Raw genomic sequence first — 26,441 nt, 5'->3', positions numbered from 1 at the left:
TGTCTGGGAGGGCGCCTTTGCTTGGGATACAGTTTCGAGGGACTATAAGAAACTCACAAACGCCTCTGAGCCCGCTCAACCTGGAGGTAGCACTTCTCCACCACAGATGGAGAAAGCACCCCCTGTACATGTGCAAATTAAAACCTATAAAATAACACGGGCATTAGAAAATTGGGCCAGTGCTAAGCTGATAACAGCTCTACTGAGTCACTGACAATGAAAATATATAGCATTTTTTTCTGTCAGAGCATTTATCAACGCTTGGCAACCCTGCACTAACTTGACATGTAAGATGATCAAAATGGATTATGTAATCTTTCCCATTCATTTCTATTGATTTTAGTTATGATAAAATTCATCAGCATGCCTGGAAACGTGGAGGCTGAGAGCTTCTGCTCAACCAAAAAAAAAAAAAAAAGGAGAGAGAGAGGAAAGGAATTCTATTGAGTTGTAATGGCATAAATGTAGACTAGGGTCACGTAAAACTGAAGCAACAAATTAATAAATAATTTTGGTAGTCTCATAAAATAAGATCTGTCTATACAGACACTTCACTTGAGATAAAATGACAAGATTCTAACGTAAAAGAATTAATGTGTGTCATTTAAAATACAGTTTCTGAAAATATCTTCAAACTTTTCAAAACTTCAACAATAATTAAAGTTATTTGTCTGACCAACAAGCAACAGGGAGATGCCAGCAAATGGACCATTTTAATCAGCTTTATTGATTTACACTTTCGGCTCTTACTCAGTTAAAAACAAGGCACATTAAATACATCTTCTTATTGCTCTACAAATGCATGCAGCTCATTCTGTATATCAAAAGTAATAAATAATGGTGATAAAATACCAAGACAGCTATAAAAATGACAACCCAGCCTCAAACACAGCATTTAACAGTCCAGTCTAGAACAATAACCCAAACACAATACAGAAAAGTGTGACAGTATGAGAGCATGCAGTGAGTATGTCCAGTACTGGACTAAGACTTGATATTCTTTTAAAACATAGTAGGGCTTTTTTACTCCCTAGAGTAAAGTGCAGTGAAAGTCTACAGCATCAGTGACATCGATATGTGATTACATTCATATGCAAAAGACCTTTTTACAAATGCATAAAAAAGAGGTAAAGAAAAAAAAAATCAGTGACAATCCCTATGCTGTATTGAGTTAAAATCAGAATGAACATTTTTGTTGTACATATTTTGAAATTGACAAAAATCAAGCCATAAACTAAGGCAGAGTACAAAGCATGCACTTGATGGCAGAAATCTGAAGTTACACTCAGTACAAACAGATTGAGAGCAAGAATATGCAGCATGATGGATATGAGGCAGACAAGCTTAGCTAAACAAGTAATCCAGCATTATCACTGTTATTACGACAGAGGCGAAGGCTAGTTAAAGGAGTCTACACAGCCCTCCAGCACAGATGCGATTCCTTCACCTGAATTCCCTCTGAGGCTCTTGAAATAAATCACTTGATAATAAAAGACAATCCCCACACACCCAATCCCATACCCGAACAGAGTCAACAAATACCAGGTTTATATGAAAAGAAAAAAATGTTTCATTCTCTGAATGAGTTTGTGTTTTAAAGGGGGTTGTTCCCCTATTTCCTTTTTCCTTTGCTTAAATTGGAATTAAAAAAAAAAATACTGTCCAGGTTCAATGAGGAACTCACAGGAAAATGCAAAGGCTGGGGTGCTTTATTTACAGGAATGTCATGAAAGTAGTTCATTTCCAAAACGAGTCTCTGGGATTGGTGAAGGAGCGTGTCTCAGAACAAGCAGATTTTGAAGCCAAAGCAGATATGCTCAAATGAAGAAAAGTGCACTTCTCTTTGTCCTTAAAGGAACTTCATTCATAGCAAAGCATGTACAAACAAGACCTGCTTTCCAAACACAGATCGGCCTGAGCAAGTCACATTCTAAGCCCAGTCCCTACTGTAAGAGAATCAGGGGTGATACAAGCCATCGTTATCTTGATCTAACTAGAAAGAGAGAAAGAGAGAGAGAGGAGGGGAGTACAGATGTAGAATATTGTGATATGTCATTTGGGATGTCTTAAAGGACAGCTTTTCTGCCAACTTAATGTCACTAGGTATAAAGTGAACTTTATTGTCATGATAGAAAAACACTCAATTGAAAATCCACGTGATCCCATTTATTAAAAACATAATAATAAAAACTTGTGTAAAATGTTCACGCTTTGAAAGAAAAACTTCAGTGGCACCTGCTGTGACATCGCTTGCTCTGTGTCAGGTTACCCTACATAAGTAAAGTATCTAAACTTTGTTTAATAATAAAATGAGGTGGGCTGTCTCTCCCTACAGTTTCTGCATGTTGGAGGGCAGGGGGCTCTGTAAGTGAACTTCCCAGTTCATATTACCATATGCAGACTCAGAACCCATACTGAACGAGGCAGAAAGGCATAGTATAAGCAGAAACAGTAGCACAGAGGAAGGTGCTTTCTGTACCGGTTCACAGAGCCAGGACATAGTCTGCACAACAAAGCCTGCCAGGAGAGAAGTATGGAACAAGGGCTACACTTCCTATGCTGCACAGACAACCAATTATTGGTAGCTTCAGGAAAGGGAGCACATTTAATAAATATTAAGATTACTAGTAATAGTGCCAACAGAATATAACAGAAGCATTCTCCAGCTGGCATCTCTGTTAGGTGCATTATTTTTTGAGTGCAATGCACAGTCAGTTTTGATTTGTGGGTGGGTGTGTGTGTGTGTGTGTGTGTGTGTGTGTGTGTGTGTGTGTTATCTTCCTTTAATTTATTTTATTTTATTTTTTTTTTTATTTTTGGTAGAATCAGAATTTTCCCATTGAGTATACAAAGAGAAAGGCTTTTGGCAAGCACACTCACTGTCTTTGGATATTAAAGTAGGATGCCTTATTTTAATTTTATAATTAAAGTTAACTAAAGTCTGCCCAATTCTTATTGTCCCTTTGCAAATACTAAGACTATTGCCCACCCCAACAAGAACAGGCCTGACAATACCACACGCTGCAAGATTCAGGACTTGTGGGATTGAAAACTGTGTTTTATCATTACTCCCTGAAGGAATGGAAAGATTTGGTCTCATCCCATTATATCCAACTTGCCACTCAAATGCTGGTTTGAAAGTAAAAAAAGCAAGGATTTTTTTCTGGCAACTATAATAGTCAAAGAAAGCCAGCAGTGCCTGGGGAAAAAAATGAACTGTTGAGAAGCAACTCTCACTACCTCCCGGCAAATGTCAATGCTGTCTTTATCTTTCTCCTGTGATCCTGGAAGCGTTCAGAGCTTTTCTTTTAGAAATGTAACCAAATCTCAACCAGACCGAAACTTTGTCTTCCCTCTCCAGATTAACCAGTGTTACTCTAGACAGAAAAGGGTGAAGTGTTGCTTGGAAGGGGAGGTAGCAAGAAAGGGCTGAGAAGTCTCCCAAAACATGGTCATGTCAACAGGTCAAAGACTTTTCTAAGAAGAAAAAAATAATGCTGTCTACAAGTTCAAGTTCCGGAGCTCTGGCTGCTCACAACATTTTCCAGCTTCTTTCCAATCCTGCGGGGTCTGCCATTAAAACTGATTTGAGTGAATGGATGGAAAGGCAGAGTCAAGTCTGGCAGGTTACAAAATGAATACAAAACGTTAAATCAATGTGCACTAAAAAATGAGAAAAACACTTTTTAGAAGCTAGACTGAATGGAAAATACAAATAAAAGATTGGCAGGTTAAGTTGGCAAATACACCAACATCTTAAAAGTTTTGGAATGTTTTCCAGTGTTTTCCTTTTTAAAAAACACGCTACCATGGCCACTATTTAGAGTGGTTTAAGTCATCTCTGGTTGGTACATGGTGCTTGCTGTCCTATGATTGTTGGCTGTAGATTTACTGGTCAGACTCACAATCCTCCACAACTACGATCCACAGGAATCGGAACTCTTCGGTCCAAGTTCTCTTCAGCAGTTTTCATCAGGATGGCAAGCCGGCTTCCAGAAACCCTTCCTTTCTGAACTGCACTCATGAGCTTTAAAAGAAAATACGGGACACACTCAGCAAGCAGGCCAGCTCTCACTACTTTTAGCACCTACCCGTTCCCACCGTGCCAGGCAGAGGCAAAATGAAACGCTCCATCAGCTCCAGAGCACGCACTCAACTTTTTGAACAGTTCAAAAGGAAACGTTTCACACTGCTGACAGAGACGGCACCTGCTAAGTAGATCAGGCTACCCTAAAAGCAGATTTAATGAACATCTTTCCCCCTAATGTGCTATTTGGGTCACTTTTTAAAAAAGTTAACTTCAAATATTGGATCTTGAATTCTATTTTTAAATCCTAAAAAGGAATCTCAGGGACAGAGCAAAGACAAACCATGACCTCCTACATTTAATTATGATTTTTCAGAGTTTCTGTACTTGACAACTTCAAGTCTTCTAAATTCAAATTCCTTTGTCTTTTTAAACAAATTTATATATCAGTCATTGAAAATGGAATGAGAGATCTTCCCTAAGAATGAAGGTACTCTACTACCTAGATTTTAGCTAATTCATTTTTATCCAATGGATAAATTAGAATTAGTTCTAAAATTGCATGCAGGGAGTAGGCAAAGACCTTTAATCTAGAAAGCATCTTACAATTCTTAGTATAAGGCTCGCTCCTTCCTTCACATCAATATTGAACTATTGACTTCTCTTGATCTAATTTCTTCTATTTAAAAAAAAATGTACTCAATAGAGTTAGTTATTTTTTTAAAGGGACATATGAAAATATTTAAAATATTTCAGAGTTAGGGTTTTAGCCTGTGGAGGAGATACATTTTGAAAAACGTGCTCCACATGGGAGGCCTGGGCATGTGCCCAAGGGCTGGATCTGAATCTCCTAACCTCATTAAAAGCTGCTTCACAAGTGACTACTTATGAGAGATGGACTCCTACATGCACAAGTGTCATTAAGCCCAGACCTGAAACCAAGTCCTACAACCAGGCAGTCTCCATAGTGATCCTCCCATTATAATGACTGAAAATGTACGCCCATATCCAAAAGCAGACCCTTAACAGGATAAATGTGGGCTCCTCATATTCAGAAAGGGACAATATTTCATTAAACAATCAAATGTTGCAAACACGCTTTCCATCTGAGAAATATTTTATCTAAGGACTGCTGGCACCTAAAGACAGAACAACTTTCCGTTTATTGTTTTCTGATTCTGGGAGACCCTTGGAATTTATCAGAGGTAACAACTGTCAAAGATGGGCATCTCTCTCAGACATCAACAGTGTTTCCTGGACCAACCTCAACAAACTAAAATTTTTCATTAAGTATTATGTGTATCTGAAAACCATACTGCAAGAAAAAAATAATATCTAGGTGTGACTAGATTTCATAAGAAAAGGGGCCAGTGTTTTATAACTTGGAAATTATGCTGTGTATTTATTGAAGACATGAATGGTTGCATTCATTTAGAAATGGACAGGAAATACTCAATTATTAAAAAACTCTACAAGAAAACCTGCAGGTGGTTTAAATTATTTACTATGTGCTTAACTCTACTGTATTCAAGAAAGTTACTTAAAACCAAGCCACACAACACATCTATTAAATTAGATTCTTATTGTTTCTAGAACCCTGAGATTTTCAAGTCAAAATGCTGCTGTTTATTTACAAAACACAGGAAACGAAGCATAAGCTGTTCCTTTGAAGAAGAGTTCTCGAAAATTCTGAGACAATAAAATATTCCCCAGAAAAACTATACAAAAAGAGGCATTAAATGTTTTCTAATTCCTAACCATAAATCTCAAATGTGATTTAAAGTTTGCATTTAGTCAAACAGCTAGTTAAAGAACTAAACATTCTTTTTGTCATGCTGGCCACAACCTGTGAAAATTTTCTGCATTTAGATTCAACAATGCTCTTATCTGCAGCTCATCTCTAGAGAGACAATTACCATTTCCTTTGCCTTGATCTTGTTTGTTTAACTTGACACAGTGAAGAAAGGGCTGACATTGACCAAAATCCCAGCATTAATTTATTTCATGTTCAGCATTCATCATTGCCACGGTGCAAGCAAGACCTGGCATTCACTTGAAATACCTGCCCAAGAAACACTACAGAAAACAACCTGGCTGCCTGGAAAGCAGTGCATTCTTCAAATGAGCAGAGTCCTATGGACAGCGAGGGACAAAGTATTGAATTTCTTTCCTTTACAGAACTCAACTGGGAAGCATCCAGTATGCAGAGCATCTAGTAGGAAGTTACAGTAACAAACTGTATTTCTTTGGCGGTTATAATGATTGAACAATTGAAACTTTGGTTACTTAAACATCAGAAATGGAAATGTTTAAATTTGCCATCTTGACTCCAGACCATACCTTTCTTCTCATTTGCTTTTCTGGTTTATCAAAATATAAGAATTGAATAATTATATTCTTAAGTTAATATGATTCTTCAATAAATGAAACTATAGGTTATAATCTCTCCTATTTTAAAAAAAAATGACTTTTCATACTAGAAGTACTATGTTGCTTCTCAGTGTAGCAATGGTAGAGCCATTATATTCCATGGCATCATTCTTTAAAAAGCATACTTCTAGTGCAATTCTGTAAGCCACAATTAACTTGGATTTAATCTAAATAGCCAAGAAAACTGATACCTCTTATAAAGAGAAGGGAGAGGAGCAGGCACTAACAGAGCCTCATCCTCAAGGGCAGACAGATCAACTGTTGCTGGCTCTGGCTACATGTTCAGGATGAAGTGATTACTGAGTAGATTTAAGAATCTCATTCGTAGGATGGGGACAAGTAAATGCAAAGACAAATGCATCTGTCTCATCACAACTCACCTGCAGAAATTCATTGAGCTCAACTTGTCCATTTTTGTTCAAATCCACTTCCCTGAGCATTTCATGGAGTGCATTTTCATCTACTTGCACATTGATACTCTAGACAGAAAAGCAACAGAGGAATGAGGTTTAACTAAAAATAATGTGTAGCCATCTTCTAATATGACTAGACTATCCAAAAGTTAAAAAAATATGACTTGTGAAAATGCTAATAAATAGTATCTTTATATTCTTTGTACTAAAGCTGATAGTAATAACAAAAGAAACCCATGTATTACCTCTAGTACACGCTGAACATCAACAATGGTAATAAAGCCCTTTTCGTCTGCATCAAACTTATGAAATCTCTTCGTATACCTGCAACACAAAATTGAATAATGCAAACAGACTTCCATAAAAGAGGGAGGAGAAAGAGGATGAGGATGTGGAAGAGGAGGAGCAGAAGGAGGAGGAAGAGCTGTGAGAGGTACCTATCGATGTCTGAAGGCATCAGGCTGATTTCAGTACGATCTGTGAATTGTTCTGATCGAGACTTGGAGCCCATTTCATAGTACAGAAACTTGGTGGCTATTTCAAGTTCTTCCTGAAAAAGAAAAGACACAGACATAGAGTTGTAGGAGCTATTGACTTTTCTCTCTTTCTCTTTTTTCACCCAAAACTGATTCTCACTGAACCAGCACACAGTTTTAGTGAAGTACTAGCACTCCTTCTAGTTGGGCAACTTAAGACACAGTCTAATATGCTCAGATACAGAATATGGCTGTAACCTCACACACCCGGTACGCCCACCTGCATTTCCTGATTCTTTCCTGACCTCTGTCTGGCTCCAGGGACCATCCGGGGGGCCTTGGGCTCAGTTCATCTTTTCTTAAATGTCATAGAGCATGTCACACTGCCTGTGTTTGACTGCCTCCCCACAATATAAGGATTCCTGTTCTAAACGTTGTAGCGCTGATATTTCTTTTTACTGTAGTGTACTCTTGTGTGCTACTGACTATCAAATTCTATAAGAGCGAATTCCTAAAGCCTGATGATAAGAAAAGAAAAGAGGAGTAAAATATATAGGACTTGAACATCTCCTCTACCGTGGCTTGCAGTGCCTATGTATGGTGAGCTATGCAGAAGTTCTGTCAGGGGCCTCTGACAGCCACAGAGACATCATGGCCTACTCTCCAGTCATTCTCACTGCTTTCAGTACCCCCAGTCAGCTACTGCAACAAGCACTGCCCTTAGCTCTCATTCTGTCACTCTCGTCTCAGTACCTCAAGTGACTATATTATAGTGTATACTGTTAGTAACTTTCCTCACATGTATAAATATGTGCATGCACATGCATGCGCATACACACACACACACACACACACACACACACACACACACACACACACACCCTTCCCCCATGCATATATATTTCTTAATGCCACTTTTATGAGCTTTGGCCATGTGACTTACTTTGGCCAGTAGAACATGAATAGACACAAGATATTGCACTTTTGGGAGAAAGCTTCAAAAGAGAAATCCTGGCTTTCATTATCTCTCTTGTTCCTGTTCCCTGAGAATAACCATGGTTTAGACAGATACAAGTCAATCTAGACATGAAGGAAAAACATCAAATACTGGCTGAGCTGGGTATGGTGGCACACACCTTTGATCCCTAGGCTACGGTAGGCAGAGGCAGGCAAACCTCTGTGAGTTTGATGCCATCTTGGTCTACACATGGAGTTCCACGATAGCAAGGGCTACATAGAACATGTAACAAAAACAAACGTGCAAAGGGGCTGTGTTAAGCCACTGAGATTGATTTTAACATTTATTTATAGTATATTTTTATTTACGCCTATATGTGTGGGAAGTATATACATGTGTGGGGTGCTCATGGTGTCCAGAAGAGGGCATCAGATTCCCTGGGGCTGGAGTGACACAAGTTGTGAGCTGCCCAGTGTGAGGGTGGGGTGTTCTACAAGCCCTCTTAATAGCCGAGTCGCCTAAACCACTGAGAGGTTGTCAAGCACTATGAGCCAGCCAAGCAAATATATATATCTTCAATCTCGACTTCACATCAAACAATGTTACAAACTCAGCAGGCCCCAAATATTGAATGTGAAACTGAAATGCCCATGAAGCAAGGCCTGAGAAACTACATCACCGTGTGGACAATGGCAATAGCAAGGCTTGGCACTCTGTTTTCTTTGGAAGACAAGCTGTTTTTGAGATTATTCCTTTCCTACCTCCTTTCTCTTCAGAAATAGATGCAGCAAAAGAAATAAAACATCATGAATGCTACATAATGATGAATTTAAAAACAAAAAATGTATCTACATCAACATTTGTGTGGTTAAATAAAACATGAAGTCTCTATCTCCAATGGCATTCTACACTGGCAGACTTTTCTCTTCACCTAAGAAAATTCTCCAGTCATGGTTGTAACATGGATTTTCTTGTTTGATCAGTCATTTCCAGTCATTTGACATACACTACTCTCAAATTCATGTCCTTGGATATGCTGCCTCTGAGTCTTCCCTCCAGTGACGACCTCTTACTCAATTCATATTCCGTCACTGCTTGTGAATTTCATCCACACTCCACCAAATAACCATGATGTTTCAAAGAGCAAAGAAATCTTTCCATCCATGTCTCTCTCAATGTGTTCCCTAACTTCGTGTTTCCATTCATTTATAGATCATGCAAACAGAAGCCAAGGTGTCTGTCTAAATGACTTTACTCAAAGTAAAGGATGAAAGGATGGTGTGCCTATGAAAGCATTTTATGTTGAGATTCAATGTACCTCCTTCCAACTCTTCCAGCTGGCTTGGGATGACCAAGACTTTGCTACACTAGAACCAACCTATTATGTTTCTGTATCATAGGTCACATACTGAAAGCGGCGTCAAGTACTTTACTCCTTAGAGATTTGTTAGCCAAAACTTCAGCAGAAGCATGACTTGAAAGCCCTATGCCATGTTGGATGCTTTCTTCTAGACCACAAATTCTATCATATAATCCAACTGTCAGAACAAAACAGTTCCTAGGGAGATGTGAAAGTACCTAGACGGAGCAGAAATCAATTCCATCTCTCTAGTTTCATGACCTATATTAACACGACTATAGAATACATTAAGTAGGAGACAATCATGGTCCACTGTTAACTGATTGGCAGTCACAGTCAACTGAAGCCACTCTTGTTTTTCATGTGTGCTATATTGCTAAGGCCATCAAACCTGGCTTGAATAAAGGAAGTTAGCCTAACTTAGTACAAGGATTACCATTTGGGCTAGTATTTCATGTTGTCGTCAAATATTCATTTACCTCTCTGCTTATTGGCACACCAAAGAAGCATAGCATTAGCACTATAACATAAATGCTGGAACCAAAGATCAGGTCAAAGGGACAGAGTGCTTACAACCTGCTGTCAGAGACCTCTTCAGAGGTCCAAACTGGCGATTTAGCTACAAAACTACTGGTTTTGCAAAGATTCATGAAGCTGTATGAAATGCTTTATGGAGCTTCCATACACACACACACACACACACACACACACACACACACACACACACACACACACACACACACCCTCTATAGCATTTTCCTGATCTAATCCTTACTCTAATATGAAAATGACATGTATGAAACATTTTTCCTTAGTGACCCTTTACGAGCCTCCCATAGCCCACACTTCCTGCTAAATGATAATAAACTTAGTGAACATAACAAAACTAATGAACATAATTTAGAAAATCAGTCATGATCAATATGAAGACTGTTCCTAGATCACAAAGACGTATTTGCTTTCTGCTTTTTGAAATTGGTATTGCATTCCCTGACTGGAATAAAACTTATGGAGAGTCACCTCCTATTTGACTATGTCTTCTGTTTTAAATTTGAAATTTAAAGTCTCACAATGAAAATAAAAATGTACCTTATATGAAAATTACAATATCTGCCTTTCTCTCCAGACAGCATTTCTCTAAGTATGTTCTGAGTGAGGCCTATGCCCTTTCCTGCTCAGACCTCCTCAAAAGCAAGTTTAGTCTGAGGTCTCCAAGGAAATTTCTCTGTTGGAACTGACAAAACACACAGCATTTCAAAAGTTCCAAAGCATCTGAACTAAAGTTTCTTTTATTAATGTGACGCCAAGTCCCCTTGCTTGCCCATGGAGTCATCTTCTCCCACACATTAATTCACTCCCAGGAGTACACAGTTTGGCGATGGCACTTCCCTTCGTGTCCTTTCCTGTTCCTCGATCACCCCCCAAACTCAACAGAGAGTGCTGCCCGGCCTACTCTAGTCTTCCATGTTAGCTGACTTTCAGTCTTGAAAAACGACGTCTCTAAGTATATCTGTAAACTTTGAAAATACACATGCGTTTCTGACATAGGCATGTGCGATATCCACACAGTTAGAGTTCAAGGTCCTTGAAACTATGAGCTATTTATTATTCCCCTAAACTATTTGGCACTATGCTCAGTATACGGGTCACTCATTAGGTATTGACCGTAGAAACAACACAATTCATCTATGCAGAGTTATTTATCACCCTGTTCCTCTTTCGCTTTTGCAGGTTAAATAATCCCAAAGCTTTTAACCTTTTCTCAGAAGTACAACTTTCTAACCTTTTAATTCTTTTTTCCTTCTCTTTTGTGCTCTCCAGACTGTCCACTGTTCTCATTAAGCTGCTGTGCCTCAGAAACTGAATAATATCTTTAGCTGTTTAGTCTTTGTTACTTTAAAGAGATTAGGAGTGCTCCTAAGAATGTCTGTCTACTCGCAAAGTTTGAAATCAAGTTAAATCCCAGTTTACCTGGAAATGTTAAGCACAACCGGTTTTTACAATTTTCTCTTTCCTACCTCTTAGCACAAAATATGCGCCTATCTAATCATTCCAACCATAATTTTTATAAGAACATATCCCTGATTCTTCTACATAGAAAAATGGTAGGCAGTGACATTCTTGTGTTGTCTCCATGAAAAGCTAAGACTCAAAAACTGGGAGAGTTATAAGGCAGTACGGAGGCAGCAGGAGAGGGTCAGGGGACAGGTTTTGAACCCAGCTCTACAGTTTAATGCTTATAGAAACTGAGTCTGCTTCCTCAATTATAAAATTCAGGTAAAGGACACCCCTTTGCAGCTGAGCATGACAGTACATGCCTGCAATCCCATACATGACAATGATGGACTAAACTTAAGCCTTTGAACCTACCCTTTCTCCCACTTTCCCAGGAATTCCACCTTTAGGATCTACATCATAATATGAACACTTGAAGGTAGGCTATAGGCCCAATCCTGTGTGCATCATCAATGCATGCTCGATAATGCTCATTCACTAGACATGTGAATATGCCAAGGAGCCTTCTGTCCGTGAACCATAAAAGGTGGGGAGACCCGCTGGTGCCTTGACCCTAGACTTCATGTTAGAAAGTAAAGAAATGATTTTGAGAAATGAATGTTTGCTATCCGAAGCATCCCACTAGCAGTATTCTGTTGCAGTAATCCTAATGTACTGTTATCCTCTGAGTCACAGCTCCCTTAGTCCTCTTAAAACTCCCCCAACCTTAGTATCTATTCTTTTCTAGTTCTTCTATACAATTCCTTATTGCTCCAGTTTCTATACTTTGTAGTGTCCCTAGCCTAATCTCAGTCAGAGTCACTTGCCCCACCTACCAGCATTAAGTCCTTGATGATCATATCTAATATATCCAAATGTATCTAATATATCAAAAGCCAATTTAAAAATGTACATTCTGCTATGGCTTCTGGATATATCCAATGATAAGTATGGATTATTTTCTCATAAAATCCCCAAAGCCAGTTCAATGATCATGAGACATACCAGTAGCCTATATCAAGGTGACAATAATGAATGCGATAAGAAAGGGTGACTCTCAATCATGATGTGAAGATGATTACAGGAAGATTGAGTGGCTTTAGACAAGATATGAGTGAATACACGAAGTATGATGCTAAAGTTGAGACCTGAGCAACTGAGGGGCAATGAGCTGTTAAGATGTGGAGAGGGCTCTAGGGACAGCACTTGAAGGAGCCATGAAGACACTCAAAAGAAATATTACTCCTGAGATAAAAAAGGATTCAAACCAGGGATTATGGATACACCTACTATCATAGTACCTCAGAGGTAAAAGCAGTATGGAGACCTCAAACTCAGCCTGGACTACATTGCAAACTCTCTCAATTCAATTCAAGAGGGAGAGTTGAATCAACTGTGCCAAATGTAACTACCTGGCCAAATAAAGTGAGCACCATGAGCTGACAAGTGTATCGTGTCATGCAGTGTGGATATCCTTGGTGAGTTTGTCCAGAGTTAAACAGGGACATATCACAGAAAGTTGTACAGATTCAGTTAAAGAAAGAACAGGGTTCAGTAAATGAAGAATATATTTTTTCACTATTTGAAAGTAATGTGATCCCTCTGCACATGAAAATGAAAATAGTTTGGGTTAGAAGAAAGGAGGAGGAAGAAGGAAGGATGGAGAAGGAGAAAGAAGGAGAAAGAAGAAGAAAGAAGGAGAAGGAAGGAGGAAAAAGGAAGGAGAAGGAGAAGATGATTTTCTATTTATTACCACAAACCCAGGTGTGGGGGGGACGGGACGTGGAAGGGCGTGGGTTTATATATGTGTGTATATGTTTATGCCCTCATGCATATCCAGGCATCACTGGAATTATTTTTTTAATTTGGTAATAAATATAAAACATCAAATGGTACTTTGGTCTTTCTTCATATTGTAAAGGTCTCTCATCTTTCAAAATATTAAGTGATACAAATAATAAGCCCTTTGTGGCCAGGCAGTGAAACCACTATTCTTATCAAAGGATTATCAAGAGCAGAAATTCTACTAATCATGTTCTAAGAGTGTTTTCAATGAGACTTAGAAAAGGCTGCACCCAACCGTTATTCATATCTTTCTTTCCCAGGAATTATGACCAGGGATTAAAAAGCATTCTCTAGACTTCTATAACAACAAAATTATCCTAAGAGTATCTTTCATTTTCATAAAACCTAGCAATATTAAAAATGTATATACAAATGTTAGCAGGAAACCTAAAACCATCATCAAAAGTTATGCAATCCTTTACAAACAGACCACGCTGTTACACGTTTATAAATGGAACTGTGGTCATAAAGACTTTTATACAGTACCTGTTTCTTAGCCTCACTCCAGTTCAGTTCTCTGCCCATTAATTCAACAATCTTGGGCAGCGCTTCCTCTGCAGCCTGGACATTGAGAAAGGCTAGGCGAGTACGACGTGAAATCATGTCAACTGCAGTGCAGGCATATTCTTTAATCCCATATTTCACCTAAATTAAAGAAAAATTGCTAGTTTGACTCTTTTTTAAAATAGTCCAGTTTTACATTTGAAAAAAAAAAATGCTTTACGAAAAGCTGATATTTTTCTCTAGCTGCTTGGGTTCTCCACCAGACGCAGGCACGCTTGTGGCACTGCACAAGCCCTCCGTCTGCCTCCCACAGTAGGCTGGAAAATGGGTGAGCTGGGTAACAGCGAATGCCTACTTCTAAAGAGAACGAGGCACAGACATGCAAACTGCATCACCTCCCACCAGCCATGGGAATCACTTCTCTTTGCTAATGCACAGTGGAAACATTCCTTTACATGGCTGACTATTCAAGCTCCTTAGGCTGTCAAGTTTTCTGCCTCGGGGACCACCAAGTGGAGCTTACGGGACACTGACTTAAGGCATAAGGAATTACAAATATACAAAGCATGGTCTCTGCTTTCATAGCATCAGAAAGCACGCTGAGAAATAAGACAAATCTCTAAGAAATTATCAAAACAGGAGGACAAGGAACCAGTCAAGATGGAAGAAGGGATGCGAACTTAAAAGAGCTATGAGTTCTGAGACAACCTAACCAAATTTGCAGACCTGTGATACTCTGAATGAACTCTAGAATTCGCATTCATACTATTACCACTAACAACATCACTGTGAAAGGTTTGTGAAAGCCAGAGACTTTACTCCAGATTTTGGCCGACATGTGTGCTTTAAAAACTTAGCAGTCCGTAATTGCTAAAGATAGAACGAGCAGGTAAATGGCAGAGCGCAGTTCCTGTGACCACCACATACCTCTGCTTCGATGTATGGAAATTCTGACACAAGACGCACCCCAACAACAGGCCATCGCTTTCCAGTCACACTTGCCATTTTGGCCACCTCGAAAGCCTTGTCACCATAGGTGGCGGCAAGATGCTGTGCCACCTACAGAAATAACGCTGCATTAGACAGGCACTCGGGAGTCATTCCGTTAAGGTACAGAACAAAACAACACTACATCCTTCTAATGTCAGCTTTCTCACAGCCTGTAACTAATAGTCCTCAGGGAGGGTTAGGTCCGGACTTTGTAGGAGGAAACCGCTTGGGTTCGGAATGCTTAGGCCAGCGCTGACTCGGCATTCATGCAGCACCAGATCAGTGACAGATGAAGCTTCAGCCTCCTGTTGGCCCTTCTGAGGAACAGCCCTTCTCACACTCAAGAAGTGGGGGGAATTTGTACACTAGGAACCAACCAAATAAATTGCAGATTTCAAAGAGAAACCAACGTTCATCACTTTAGGCGACTATAATAAAGTTGGGCCATCTTTTCTTGTTTTCTTTTGCGGAACACAAGAGTGACAAGCAGAGCAAAAGGTCACTCTGAATCAGAGAGGCCACACCATGGCTACTGAATGTGGTCTCGGCATCAAAGCAAGGTAGTATGGCAATGCACACGAACCTCACTCTCAAGCCCATAGTCCTGGACCAGCCTGATGTAGAGTGTGGGGCTCCAATCTTTGCCTCCTTGGAGGAACAGCCCAACTGTCCGACACGGTCCTGCCTTCAGGTTGTGAACCTTGATCGCTGCATTCACAGCGTCCTCGGCCATAGAGCGATACGTCGTCCACTTCCCACCTACGAGAGAGATTGTTAAGCTCTTAAGCTGGCATTCTGAATTTTTCTGATAATTAACCAGTTACCAATAATAACAACAGTCACCTCTTGGCAGGAAATTTGGCAAAAAGGTTCTACTAGGAATCATAAAATCGAAATACTCATTCATTAGAGTGAAGGGGGACAATCCAAAGAATGAGTCTCCACCACCACCGCCAATACCTGCTATTGTGATGAGGCCGCTCTCACTGACTTCAACAACGTGATTTCGGGAGATGGACTGAGTGTCTGCAGAGTTGGGATCAATGACAAGGGGCCGGATACCGCTCCATGCTGCCAGGACATCCCCTCTTCTCACTGGTAGAAATCAAAACCATTTTCACAAAAGTAGGAATGCGCAGGAAAGCATTCAGCAGGAGTATAGCGGCACAGGTGAGGGCAGAGAAAGTAACCTGAAGTGGAACAACTAACTATGAGGGTGGGAAGTCTGTGACACAAAAATAATTTGCTTGAGGGAGTAAAGGACCTGAAGACCACAAGCAAAGGTGTCAAAGAGGAAGCCACAGAAGCCAGTGTCACGAACCCCAACGGGAAAAAAAGATTACCATCAAGAGAAAAGAAGACATTTGTAAACTGGTACATTTCCTTCTAGAAGAAACCTGACTCTCTCCTCCAGAATTACAAAGATCTTCATGACAGAACTCTGTGGCCAGATGTGTTCTCCCTCTACTCCACTCACCCATGAGCAGCTGCAGCAGGCCCAACTCTGCCAAAGACAGTTGCTAATCCCGGTCCTCTCCTTTCCACTCACAGATCCCCAAAGGATTGGGGATAATTCTCCTTAAGCAACTATCATGAGTAACTAACTCATCTTGGGCAAACAGCCTTTTACGGTGTAGCAGCATCAAACTTGGTTCTTTCTGGCTTTACTCCTCAAACTGAGGTGTCCCTCGACTGCTGACAATTTCTATTCTCTGTTCTCTTCTCAACCCTAGCCTCTATAACTGACCCAGAGATGGGCGCATTGGCTCCTCCCAGTAGCCATGTAATACTTGTGAGGTGTGAAAGCTCTCTCAGTGTTCAAGATGCTATAAAATCATTCTCTCTTATCTTTGGCAAAATACTATTACTGATACCAAGCAATCAGATAACTGCTGAAAAGCATTTATTATTGATCTAACAATGGGTGAGGGACACAGATCAGTGGTGTCTGCCATCAGGGCAGGGACACCTGTAATCCTTACTTAGGAAGCTGAGGCAGGGAGATTACCACAAGCTAGAAGCCAGCCTAGACTACATATTAAGTTTCAGGCCAGTAGTGGTTACATAGATCCTGTTTCAAACACGAATTAGCTTTCTGGTAAAGATTATTTCAACTAAAGCAAATGTGCCATAGTTTAATGTCGTTGACTAAGGGCCAGTCTTAAAATGACTACTCTGAAAGAGGGAATGGACGTCCAACAGCTCCACTGGAACATGAGCCCTTATGCCAGGACTCTGCCCCAGGTCTAGCCCTCTGGTACGTGTGTGTGTGTGTGTGTGTGTGTGTGTGTGTGTGTGTGTGTGTGTGTGTGTAAAAAACTTCATTTATTTATTCTTCTCTCATATATTACATCCCGACTGCAGTTTCCCCTCCCTCCCTCCTCCAAGTCTCTCCCCTTCTCCTCCCCTCTTCCCCAGATCCATTCTTCCATTTCCCTTCAGGAAAGGGCAGGCCTCCCGGGGATATCAACCACACATGCAATAACAAGCTACAATAAGACTAAGCACAAACCCTCATATTAAGGCTGGACAAGGCAACCTAGTAGGAGGAAAAGGGTCCCTAAAGTCAGCAAAAATGTCAGAGACAGCCCTCACCCCCACTGTCAGGAGTCCCACAAGAACCCCAGGCTATGCAACCATGTGTCGATGGCCTAGGTCAGTCCCAGGCAGGCTCCCTGATTACTGCTCCAGTCTCTGTGAACCATCTATTTTCTCAAACAGATCCTGAGATTTCTGTGGCCTAGGCCTAACCCAGCTTCACAGAGTTCTACAAGTCTCAACATTTTTTTAGCATAAATAGTGTAAAGCGCTTTAATCTCTATAAAATACCTAACTAGGGCATTGCTATTATTTCCATTAGCGTTTACATAGCTCTCAGAGTCAAAAATAAAACAACCAAACCACCTCCATTGTCACTGTGGTCCGTGCACAGTCCCTCCCGTGTCTGCGAAATTCCCTTGGTAGCTGCACTGATCAGGAATCTGGCTTAAAATTGAAGCTCCATGACTAATTTCTGAAGTATTTTAGGGAAAATTAGGGGTTCCAGAATAAATGTGAAGCACATGCAGAGCAGTTATCTGGCCAGGGCTTCCCATTTCCACTCTAATGGACCAAACACAACACACACTCAAGGCTATACTACTGCCTGAAAAAGAGGAACCTGAGATACTCAAGGAGTTCACTCATGAAGGAGCGTGGAGGAAAACAATGAACAGACTCATCTCACCTCCATCCTTACTCCTGGGACTGGACCTCAGGCTCATCATCAAGAAGAAAGAGTTCACAACCAGGAAAGTTCTTTACACTCTGTATCTTAGTATTTGCTTTTTTAGCTTGAAATTTTTATCATGAAGATGTCATCATTTTGAGAGGGAGTGGGTAAAGTACACAGGTATTCAAGGGAGAATGGGGTAGCATAATGCACTTACTATACTCATGTATAAAATTCTCAAAAAAATACAATCTAAGTAAAAAAAAAGGAGGTAATATAGATTGAAAACAAGACAAAAAAACAAAAAAGAAAATTTATCAGATGGAGAATTAAATTATTAAGATACACTTTAAGGATAATAAAAATTTACTTAAAATATGAAGTATTCTGTATGGCTTACCGGACTTTTACATTAATAAGCCAGAGTAAAGTCAAGTCATCTCCCTATCTATCAATCATCCATCCATCCATCCATCCATCCATCCATCCATCCATCCATCTACCTACCTACCTACCCTCTGTCTGCCCACCCCTCCCAAACTTGACACAATAATTCTTGTGGATTACTCAAAATGTTATTTGCTCAAAAAAGTTTGTAGTCTGTAGCCCACTACCACGCAAACTCAACAATGTTGGCTCAAGCTCACAGCTGCAGCTGTGTGCTCTGTCCAGGGAGTACAGAACAACTAAACACAAAAACATTAATTCTCACTTTCAAAAAAAAGACATGGCAGCTAACTGAAGCTGACAGACATCTCCCTTGATGATCTATTTAAGCAACATATAAACCTTGCACAAGTGTGAAGCAAACCGAAATAAAAGTTCACTCAAGGAGGAGATTCTAGGGGAGATGGACAGTTGGGCTAACGAGTCACCGGCATGTTTTCTCATTTTCTGCATGCAAGCTTCGCAGCCATGCTATAACCAGGAAGGAAACAGTCCTGGGGATGGGGCAAGAATCCTTGGAGGTAGCGGAACAAAGAGGATTAACATCTACCTAAGTCATAGCTCAATCACTAAATTAACCACTTCTGCCTTTTCCTATCTGAATTCCTGCTTTAGAAGATGATGAGTTGGAACCTCCTCCCTCAATTCAGGGACTCCATTAACCCTGAGCATTTCCTTCTCTACAATATTTAAATGCTCTTGACTCTGATGAGCAGGACAGTTCTGCAACTGTTTTTGCAGGGTGGGAAAAGTCTGCTATTGGCACGGTCTAATTCACTAGCCAACTGCAGCAGCAGGCAGCAGCTAATCTTTGGAAATGTGATTTAGGTAACCGAGGAAGTAAAATTGCAGTTAATTTAAATAGCTAACATGCATATCTCTAAAAGCTCCCTAGAACACAGGCAGGCTGATCCCATTAGATCACCAAGATGGCTGATCACATCAAGACGACCTTGCCTTCATCTCTAAGGCACAGCCACCCACTGACATTTGAGTAACTTGCTTTGCTCAGAAAAATGTACTTTCATACCTAAACAATCCCCCTTTCTTACTAACCTCGTGAGATCAAGAAATGAAAAATATTTATATGGGGTGGTTTGAAAAAAAAAAACGGTCTCCAAAGGGAGTGGCACTATTAGGAGTTGTGACTTTGCTCAAGCTACGGTCAGTGTAACGCACAGTTGATTCTGCTACCAATGGATCAAGATGTAGAACTCTCAGCTCCTTCTCCAGTGCCATATCTGCCTGCCTGCCTGCTACCCAACATACCGATAATGAACTAAACCTCTGAAACTGTAAGCAAGCCTCAATGAAATGTTTCCCTTTGAGCAGAGCAGTGGTGGTACACACCTTTAATCCCAGCACTTGGGAAAAGGCAGATGAAACTCCATGAGTTCCAGGCCAACCTGGTCTACAGAGAGACTTCCAGAACAGCTAGGGCTACACAGAGAAACATTGTCTCAAAAAAAAAAAAAAAAAACAAAAAAACAAAAAAAAAAACCCTGTATAAGAGTTGCCATGGTCATGGTGTCTCTTCACAGCAATAGAAACCCAAACTAAGACACTTCCTCTCAAATTATTATTCTGAAACTGGTCCTATTATATACATTTGTAACCAAGAGAAGGTAGTGACTGAGAACTGCTTTAATTGTCCAAGGGAGAAAATCTGTGGAAAACATAGCAAATTGGAGCTTTGGTGTCTTAGAACTCAGACTCATTCTGTTCCCACAGGTAAGCAAGACTTCATTACTCTTCCATCTCTTCCTCATCGTGTTACTTGTCTTTAGCAGCGATGATTCAGAGATCTCTCAGCATTCTAAATGTTGTGCCAAGTAAAAGTTATAAAATATTTTCTGGAATACTAATATGGTTCTCTGAGCAGCCCAGAGTGGTGTCTCCAGCATGGAATCCTTGTACTTGAGATGCTGAGACAGAACTACCATGAATTCAAGACTAGCCTGGGCTACAAAATGAGACCCTGGCTAAAAAATAATAAACAGACAACTGGGAGCAGTGGTGTACACTTTTAAACGCAGCAATCAGGAGACAGAAGCAGGAAGGTCTCTGAACTGGAAATCAGCCTGGTCTATTCAGAAAGTTCCAGGCCATGCTAGATAGGGAGACCATATCAAATTCATTTCTATTATACCGCCAATAAATCACGTGGTTTACTCTATGATCTGAAGAATAAAATAGAAACAGTAAAGGTGAGCGGAGCTTATCACAGCTCCTTGAAAACAGAAAAACTCAATGTGGTTGTTTCAGATTATAATAAATACTTTTCCTCTCATATCCTTGGCAAGACAAGTGTTTGTTTTAAAATTAATAAAAAAATGAAAGCCACAGGAAAGGACAATTAAGCCTAAACATGTGATTCTGCTTGGCATGAGTCATTTAGGTGTGCATTTCGGGGTGTTCTCCCTCATGCTTACCACTCTCAAAAAAAAAAAAAAATCCCAAAGAACCATGTGAAAATACCTAAATGGGTACAGGGAAACAGTGTCAGAAATCAATACTTCTCTAGCAGCGTGTTTAACCTGCCGGAATGAAGTGTTAATCACAGAAATAAGATACCATATTACATTTATAAACTAATGAAACTAGAAAAAGCAAGGCGTGTGACACTCTAATTAAACAGCTGGAAGACAGCCAAGCCTGTGTAAGTTGATAACCCGAGTACAATCTCTGGCAGGGAAAAGGCAGGTCTGCAGTGAGTTGATATGACCAGCCCGGCTGTTAATTGAATAACAGGCAATCTATAAACACTACTAACTGCACATGTGCAGGCCCATGTGCAAGCGCAGAGGCGGCCTCGAGAAGCACCCCAACACTGTGCGCCTGGAGGAAGTGCCCAGCACGTCTTCTGTTTCTCCCTGTCCGCTGCACTTGTAACTCGGTCCCCATCATGGCGTCTCTCTGATTAACCTCTGCACAGTAACTTAATGATACATTTTTCAAAAGATAATTTTTCTTCCTAACTCAACATGGACTGCAGAACTATCAATTACCCATTTCAACAAGGAACAAACAAGTCATCTAGAAATTTCAGCCTGCGAATAGAAAGCTTTCTAAACTGTAAAAGAAGACACGGGTTTATTTGCAACAGGCGAGATGCTCTGCAGAACTGTTCCCAGGCATCCTGCAGAAGTGCACCAGCTGCTGTGAGCACCATGGAGTGTTAGGATTTGACGCTCCTCTCCTCCCTCTCTCCCTTAAGGATCGAGCCATTTGAGGAGACTCAGAAACTGCTATCAGAACTTACTTATCCATTTAATAAAACCTTTTCATATGATTATATCACATGAAATGCAATGAATGCAAAACATTTTAAAACTGCAGCTCTGGGCTACCAAGATGGTTCAGAGGGTAAAGGCAATTGCTGTGCAAGCCAGGGAATCTGAATTTGGTCCCAACAACCCACATAAAGGGAGACAGAGAGAACGAACTTAACCAAGTTGTTCTCTGTCCTCAATACTTGTGCCTACACACACACACACACACACACACACACACACACACACACACACACACACACACCATATGCAGGCATACATCATTCTAAAGGTATCTGATGGCTTCCTTAAAATGAACAGAAAAACTACTTAATCCAGTCTGTACCGGACCCCATATCACATCGTATAATCCAGAACCACTAACCAAAGTACTGTACAGTATTTAGATGGTCATATCAGAGTCAGATTTCCTTAAGACTCATCACACCCCAATACTATCAAGCTGGGAGGGAAAAAAAGTCACTGTCCCTCAGCTTCAACTAATGCAGGCAATACATCTCTCTTAGAAGGAAGGAGGGAGAGACTGACAACATGCTTGAAAAGCAGTGTGTCTGACACGTACAATACTCCATGACAGCAGAGCTGGGAAAGACAGCACAAAGAGACAATTCTAAAAGTGTCTGGAGATGACAACGCTTGTTTCTTTCACATTTCATTAGTACATAAGAGGCTACTGGATTCCACCAAAATACCTAGAGAAAGCCCACGACTATGAAAGTCTTCACCGTAAGATACAGGGAGCTTCGGCCAACTGTTCCCCTTTATCAGGTCTAAGTATGATTTCTCAAATATGGGGAGTCCAGTCAACTGGAAATGAGAATGCAAAGAAACTGTGAAGGAGGACTCTTCATTAAATTTTTAAAGTGTAAACTTAAGAGGAAAGGTGCATACAGCTGACAGAGCTGTCACCCCTGGATACTAAACCTAAAGGACACATAGTCTCATCAGGGCACGGGAAAAAAGCCTGCTCAGTAGTATTCAACCACTTTTGTAAACATTCGAATTAAGAAGTCGTCTTTGTGAGTTTCTCCACTTCCCTGATAACCACAGGATAAGGGATTTGAAGAGGACTCTAGCGGGAACAGCCAAGTCTTCTCTACTTATAGGTAGGGTAAAAGTGCCACCACCTCTGTCAGATGTCAAAGCTCCTATCGGGGCAGATTTTCACATTCATCCTGGACACAGTGGCTTTCCAGGACCCACCGCTGCCTCTAGCACAGCCAATCTGACAGCACAGGAAGCGGTCGGGTTTCTCGTCCTTACTGCATGTACCTGGGAAGAAGGCCTAAGAAAGTGTCCGTACTCTTGTCTCCTCTTGAATTCCTTCTATACTTTGTTCTCACAATCTTAGAGGACATCTATAATCCTACTCTTGACAAACTTTATATACAAGCAAATACAAAAAGGAGTGGGGAATTATTATCATATTGAAACACAATCATAGCCAGACATCTAAGCTCCATCCAGATCTACAATGGACAAGCAAAAGATTAAATTTAAATTACAAGGAGGTTTAAGATACTTAAATAGAGACGTTAAACAAAGCATAGCTGCCTCCAGGTAGTACGTGTTGAACATAGAGACTGGTTGTAAAAATTAATCACATTTATTTAATAATTGTATGTTATTGTTGCAAATATCCAAAGAGATTCTATTCAGGGTAGAATTATATACATTACTTTAAATTAGAAGTAACTAATAATATACAATATGGACAAATCCATTAAACTAAGACAATAATCTGAACCATTCTCTAGAGCTCTTTGACTAGTTCAATACATGATTATACAATGGAACAACAATATAGGGAAGAAGGATTCGTAAATGCTAGTGAGCTGCATCCAGATAAAAATGGTGTCTGTATTTCCTCCACTGAAGCCAACCAACATTGTAAGACCACTCATACAAATAGATGAAGACTGTTTTTCTAAACCATTAAGCCGTCTCCTTGATCATGGAAAGATGGCAAAAGTAATGTCACTACCAAATCCTCAGCTTCCTGATTGAGGTGCGGCAAATCAGTGAGTGGGTCTCTGAGACCCCAAATGTTGAAAGCTTTTTCGTAGCCTGGAGGCTGCAGCCAATGGCTATGTGGTTATCACTACCACAGAATGAGAACATTGAACTACATGGTGAATGCTATGGAGATCATTTGGATTACCATGAGAGGGAAAGAAGGAAAGAAAAGAAAAATGGAAAGACTCACGAACATTCAAAGAAGTCCCAAAGTAACTTTAGTTCTGAAGGCTGAGCTCTACCACAAGCAGAGTGCCCTTCCCAACGTAGTTCAGCATAAGCAAAAAGAGAAGGTGAGAAAGTGATTTCATCCTCAGGAAGAAATCAAACAAGACACAAACACATACACACACAAAGCATGGAAGAAGATGGTCACTAAAATCTGCTTTGTTGGCAAGGGTATTGCAAGAAAACCACCTAAATGTGAAAGGTTCAATGGATCAATGTGCTTATGTTTCAAGACGGCCCATGGCAATGCATACTGAGCTGAGAGATATCTTCTCTCATGGAAACACTCACTCATGCCCACTATATATACCTTGGAGTGTCATTACCACAGGTATAGCTACTGAAGTGAAGTACGCCCAGTCCACCAACAGTCCTGGAAATGTGGATACACAGAACATGGTCTTTTTGATTTGACAACTCTTTAATGAAAGCTGATTAAACTACTGAATCTACCATTGTTGTAATATCTGCAATCAAAGAGATTTATTAAATTGTAAAATAAAATCCCCCAAAACCACCAATAGCTAACTAATCTACTTTTGCTCAAAAGAGTCATGAGTAGTAACATGTCAACTAGCTAACAAGTTTTGTGGACAAAGACTCCCTTCCCATGGGGAGCTCCAAGAACACATCGTAGACTAGTGCTGGAACATATGGTTGTGATATGCTAGTATAACCGCTGCCCCTGAAAGACAGGTGATGTCCTGAAGTATAAATATTATGCCAAGATACGGTGATGATACAAAGGAAAGCTCAGAAGTCATCACTGAAACAAAGGGACAGGGCTTAAATGTATATTACCTAACTTAGTAAGGATAAATAATACAACCATTAGACCATAGAACACATGGAAGTGGGGGGAAGGTAGATAAAAACAAAGAAGCCATTTAAGGGCCACTTCCAACTGTCTAAGTATGAAATGACACAGTTGAACCAGATGTGATGGCATACTCCCATAATTCCACTAGAGAAACTGAGACAGTAGAATTGTTATGAGTTCAAAGCATGCCTGGGCTACACAATAATATTCTGTCTGGGAGTAGGAGGAGGTACAGACATAAAACTGGCCAATAGCCAGAGAGATAAAATGGGAAAAGGGATGCATGGTGTTCTAGGTGTGCTAGCCAGTTTTATGTCAACTTGACACAAGCTAGAATCATCTGAGAGGAGGAACCTCAAAGGGGAAAATGCCCCCATAAGAAAGGGCTATAGGTAAGCCTATAGAGCATTTTCTTAATTAGTGATTAATGGAGGAGGGGAAGGGAGGGGAGGGGAGGGAAAGCTAAGGATTATAGCATTCAAGGTGTGGTGATGTTTCAAACTAGAGGCAAGAAAGGCCTGGAAAAGTCTGGTAGCTATCAAAGAGGGAAGAAACATTACAGGAACACTTACGTTACCTTCAACATCACAACTCAGGTAGTTGCGCACTTCATTCAAGATGAAGTTGATGTCGTCTTCTGAAGGAATAGGATGATGTGTGAGTTCTGTTGCTGAATCAGTAGTGCCAGCAATAGTCATCTTCTGCCAAGGCAAGAAGAAAATAACTCTCCCATCACTGGTTGCAGGATCAAGAAGTCCCATGCTTTCAGGGCTGAAGTAAAAAGAAACTAATTTATTTTTTGTTTGGCATTAATGTTCAAATAAGCAAAATAAAGAAGTGAACTACTTATTCCATCCTAATCCATAGACATTCCTAAAATTAAAAAAAAAAACAAAACAGTAAAAATAAGGAACTGAGCAAATGTGGTAATATCATCCTGCAACCGTCTCCTCTAACAGTGCAAGGCTCATCAATCGTCTTTCAGTTGTTTTGGTTTTTACACTTTGGACCATTCACATTAGATAATGTCAGTGGAATAAATGCCTATAATTTCTTTTACTATGGCCAATTAACGATGACTCTTCAACCTTTCTTGGAGTCTATGAAAAGTATTTTCCTGGGACACTTGACATTTTGCAAAACCCACGGTAGAAAACCTGAGAAGTACATGAGAAAGCAAAGCCAAACTTTCTGGAAACTAAAATGGAATCACCAAGTAAGGCCTTTGTTTCTTGACTTGTGCCACTTTGTCCAAGTGACAGGAGTGTCAACAAGTATATGGAGAAAAAAAGAGGATGGTCTTTTGTTTGTTTGTTTTTGCTTATTTGCTAAATAGCAGCTATTGGTCGGGCCAAATGGAGAGGAATAGGTTAGCAACTAGAATCTTCCAAACAGAAGACACTAATGTATTATGCCAATAATTAAAGT

General features: G+C 40.2%; 1 protein-coding gene across 2 annotated transcripts in view; it reads right to left on the bottom strand.

Annotated features, from left to right (window-relative positions):
* Nucleotides 1-706: 706 nt before the first annotated feature.
* The window catches only part of Gpd2 (glycerol-3-phosphate dehydrogenase 2), a 143,882-nt gene continuing 118,147 nt past the window's right edge, over nucleotides 707-26,441 (bottom strand). For both annotated transcript variants that reach the window (XM_052724089.1, XM_052724088.1), the window contains exons 9-17: nucleotides 25,591-25,784; nucleotides 15,959-16,093; nucleotides 15,582-15,757; nucleotides 14,936-15,067; nucleotides 13,991-14,149; nucleotides 7,308-7,420; nucleotides 7,116-7,194; nucleotides 6,838-6,936; nucleotides 707-4,027 (exon numbers count right to left, since the gene is read on the bottom strand). In XM_052724089.1, coding sequence (XP_052580049.1) covers nucleotides 3,902-4,027; nucleotides 6,838-6,936; nucleotides 7,116-7,194; nucleotides 7,308-7,420; nucleotides 13,991-14,149; nucleotides 14,936-15,067; nucleotides 15,582-15,757; nucleotides 15,959-16,093; nucleotides 25,591-25,784 — 1,213 coding nt within the window. In that variant the 3' untranslated portion in view covers nucleotides 707-3,901. The remainder of the gene's footprint in view (nucleotides 4,028-6,837; nucleotides 6,937-7,115; nucleotides 7,195-7,307; nucleotides 7,421-13,990; nucleotides 14,150-14,935; nucleotides 15,068-15,581; nucleotides 15,758-15,958; nucleotides 16,094-25,590; nucleotides 25,785-26,441) is intronic.

Source organism: Peromyscus californicus, unplaced genomic scaffold (genome assembly GCF_007827085.1).
Source record: "Peromyscus californicus insignis strain IS unplaced genomic scaffold, ASM782708v3 Scaffold_7__1_contigs__length_154581171, whole genome shotgun sequence".
NCBI lineage: Eukaryota > Metazoa > Chordata > Mammalia > Rodentia > Cricetidae > Peromyscus > Peromyscus californicus.
This window is presented reverse-complemented; position numbering and strand designations above follow the sequence as displayed.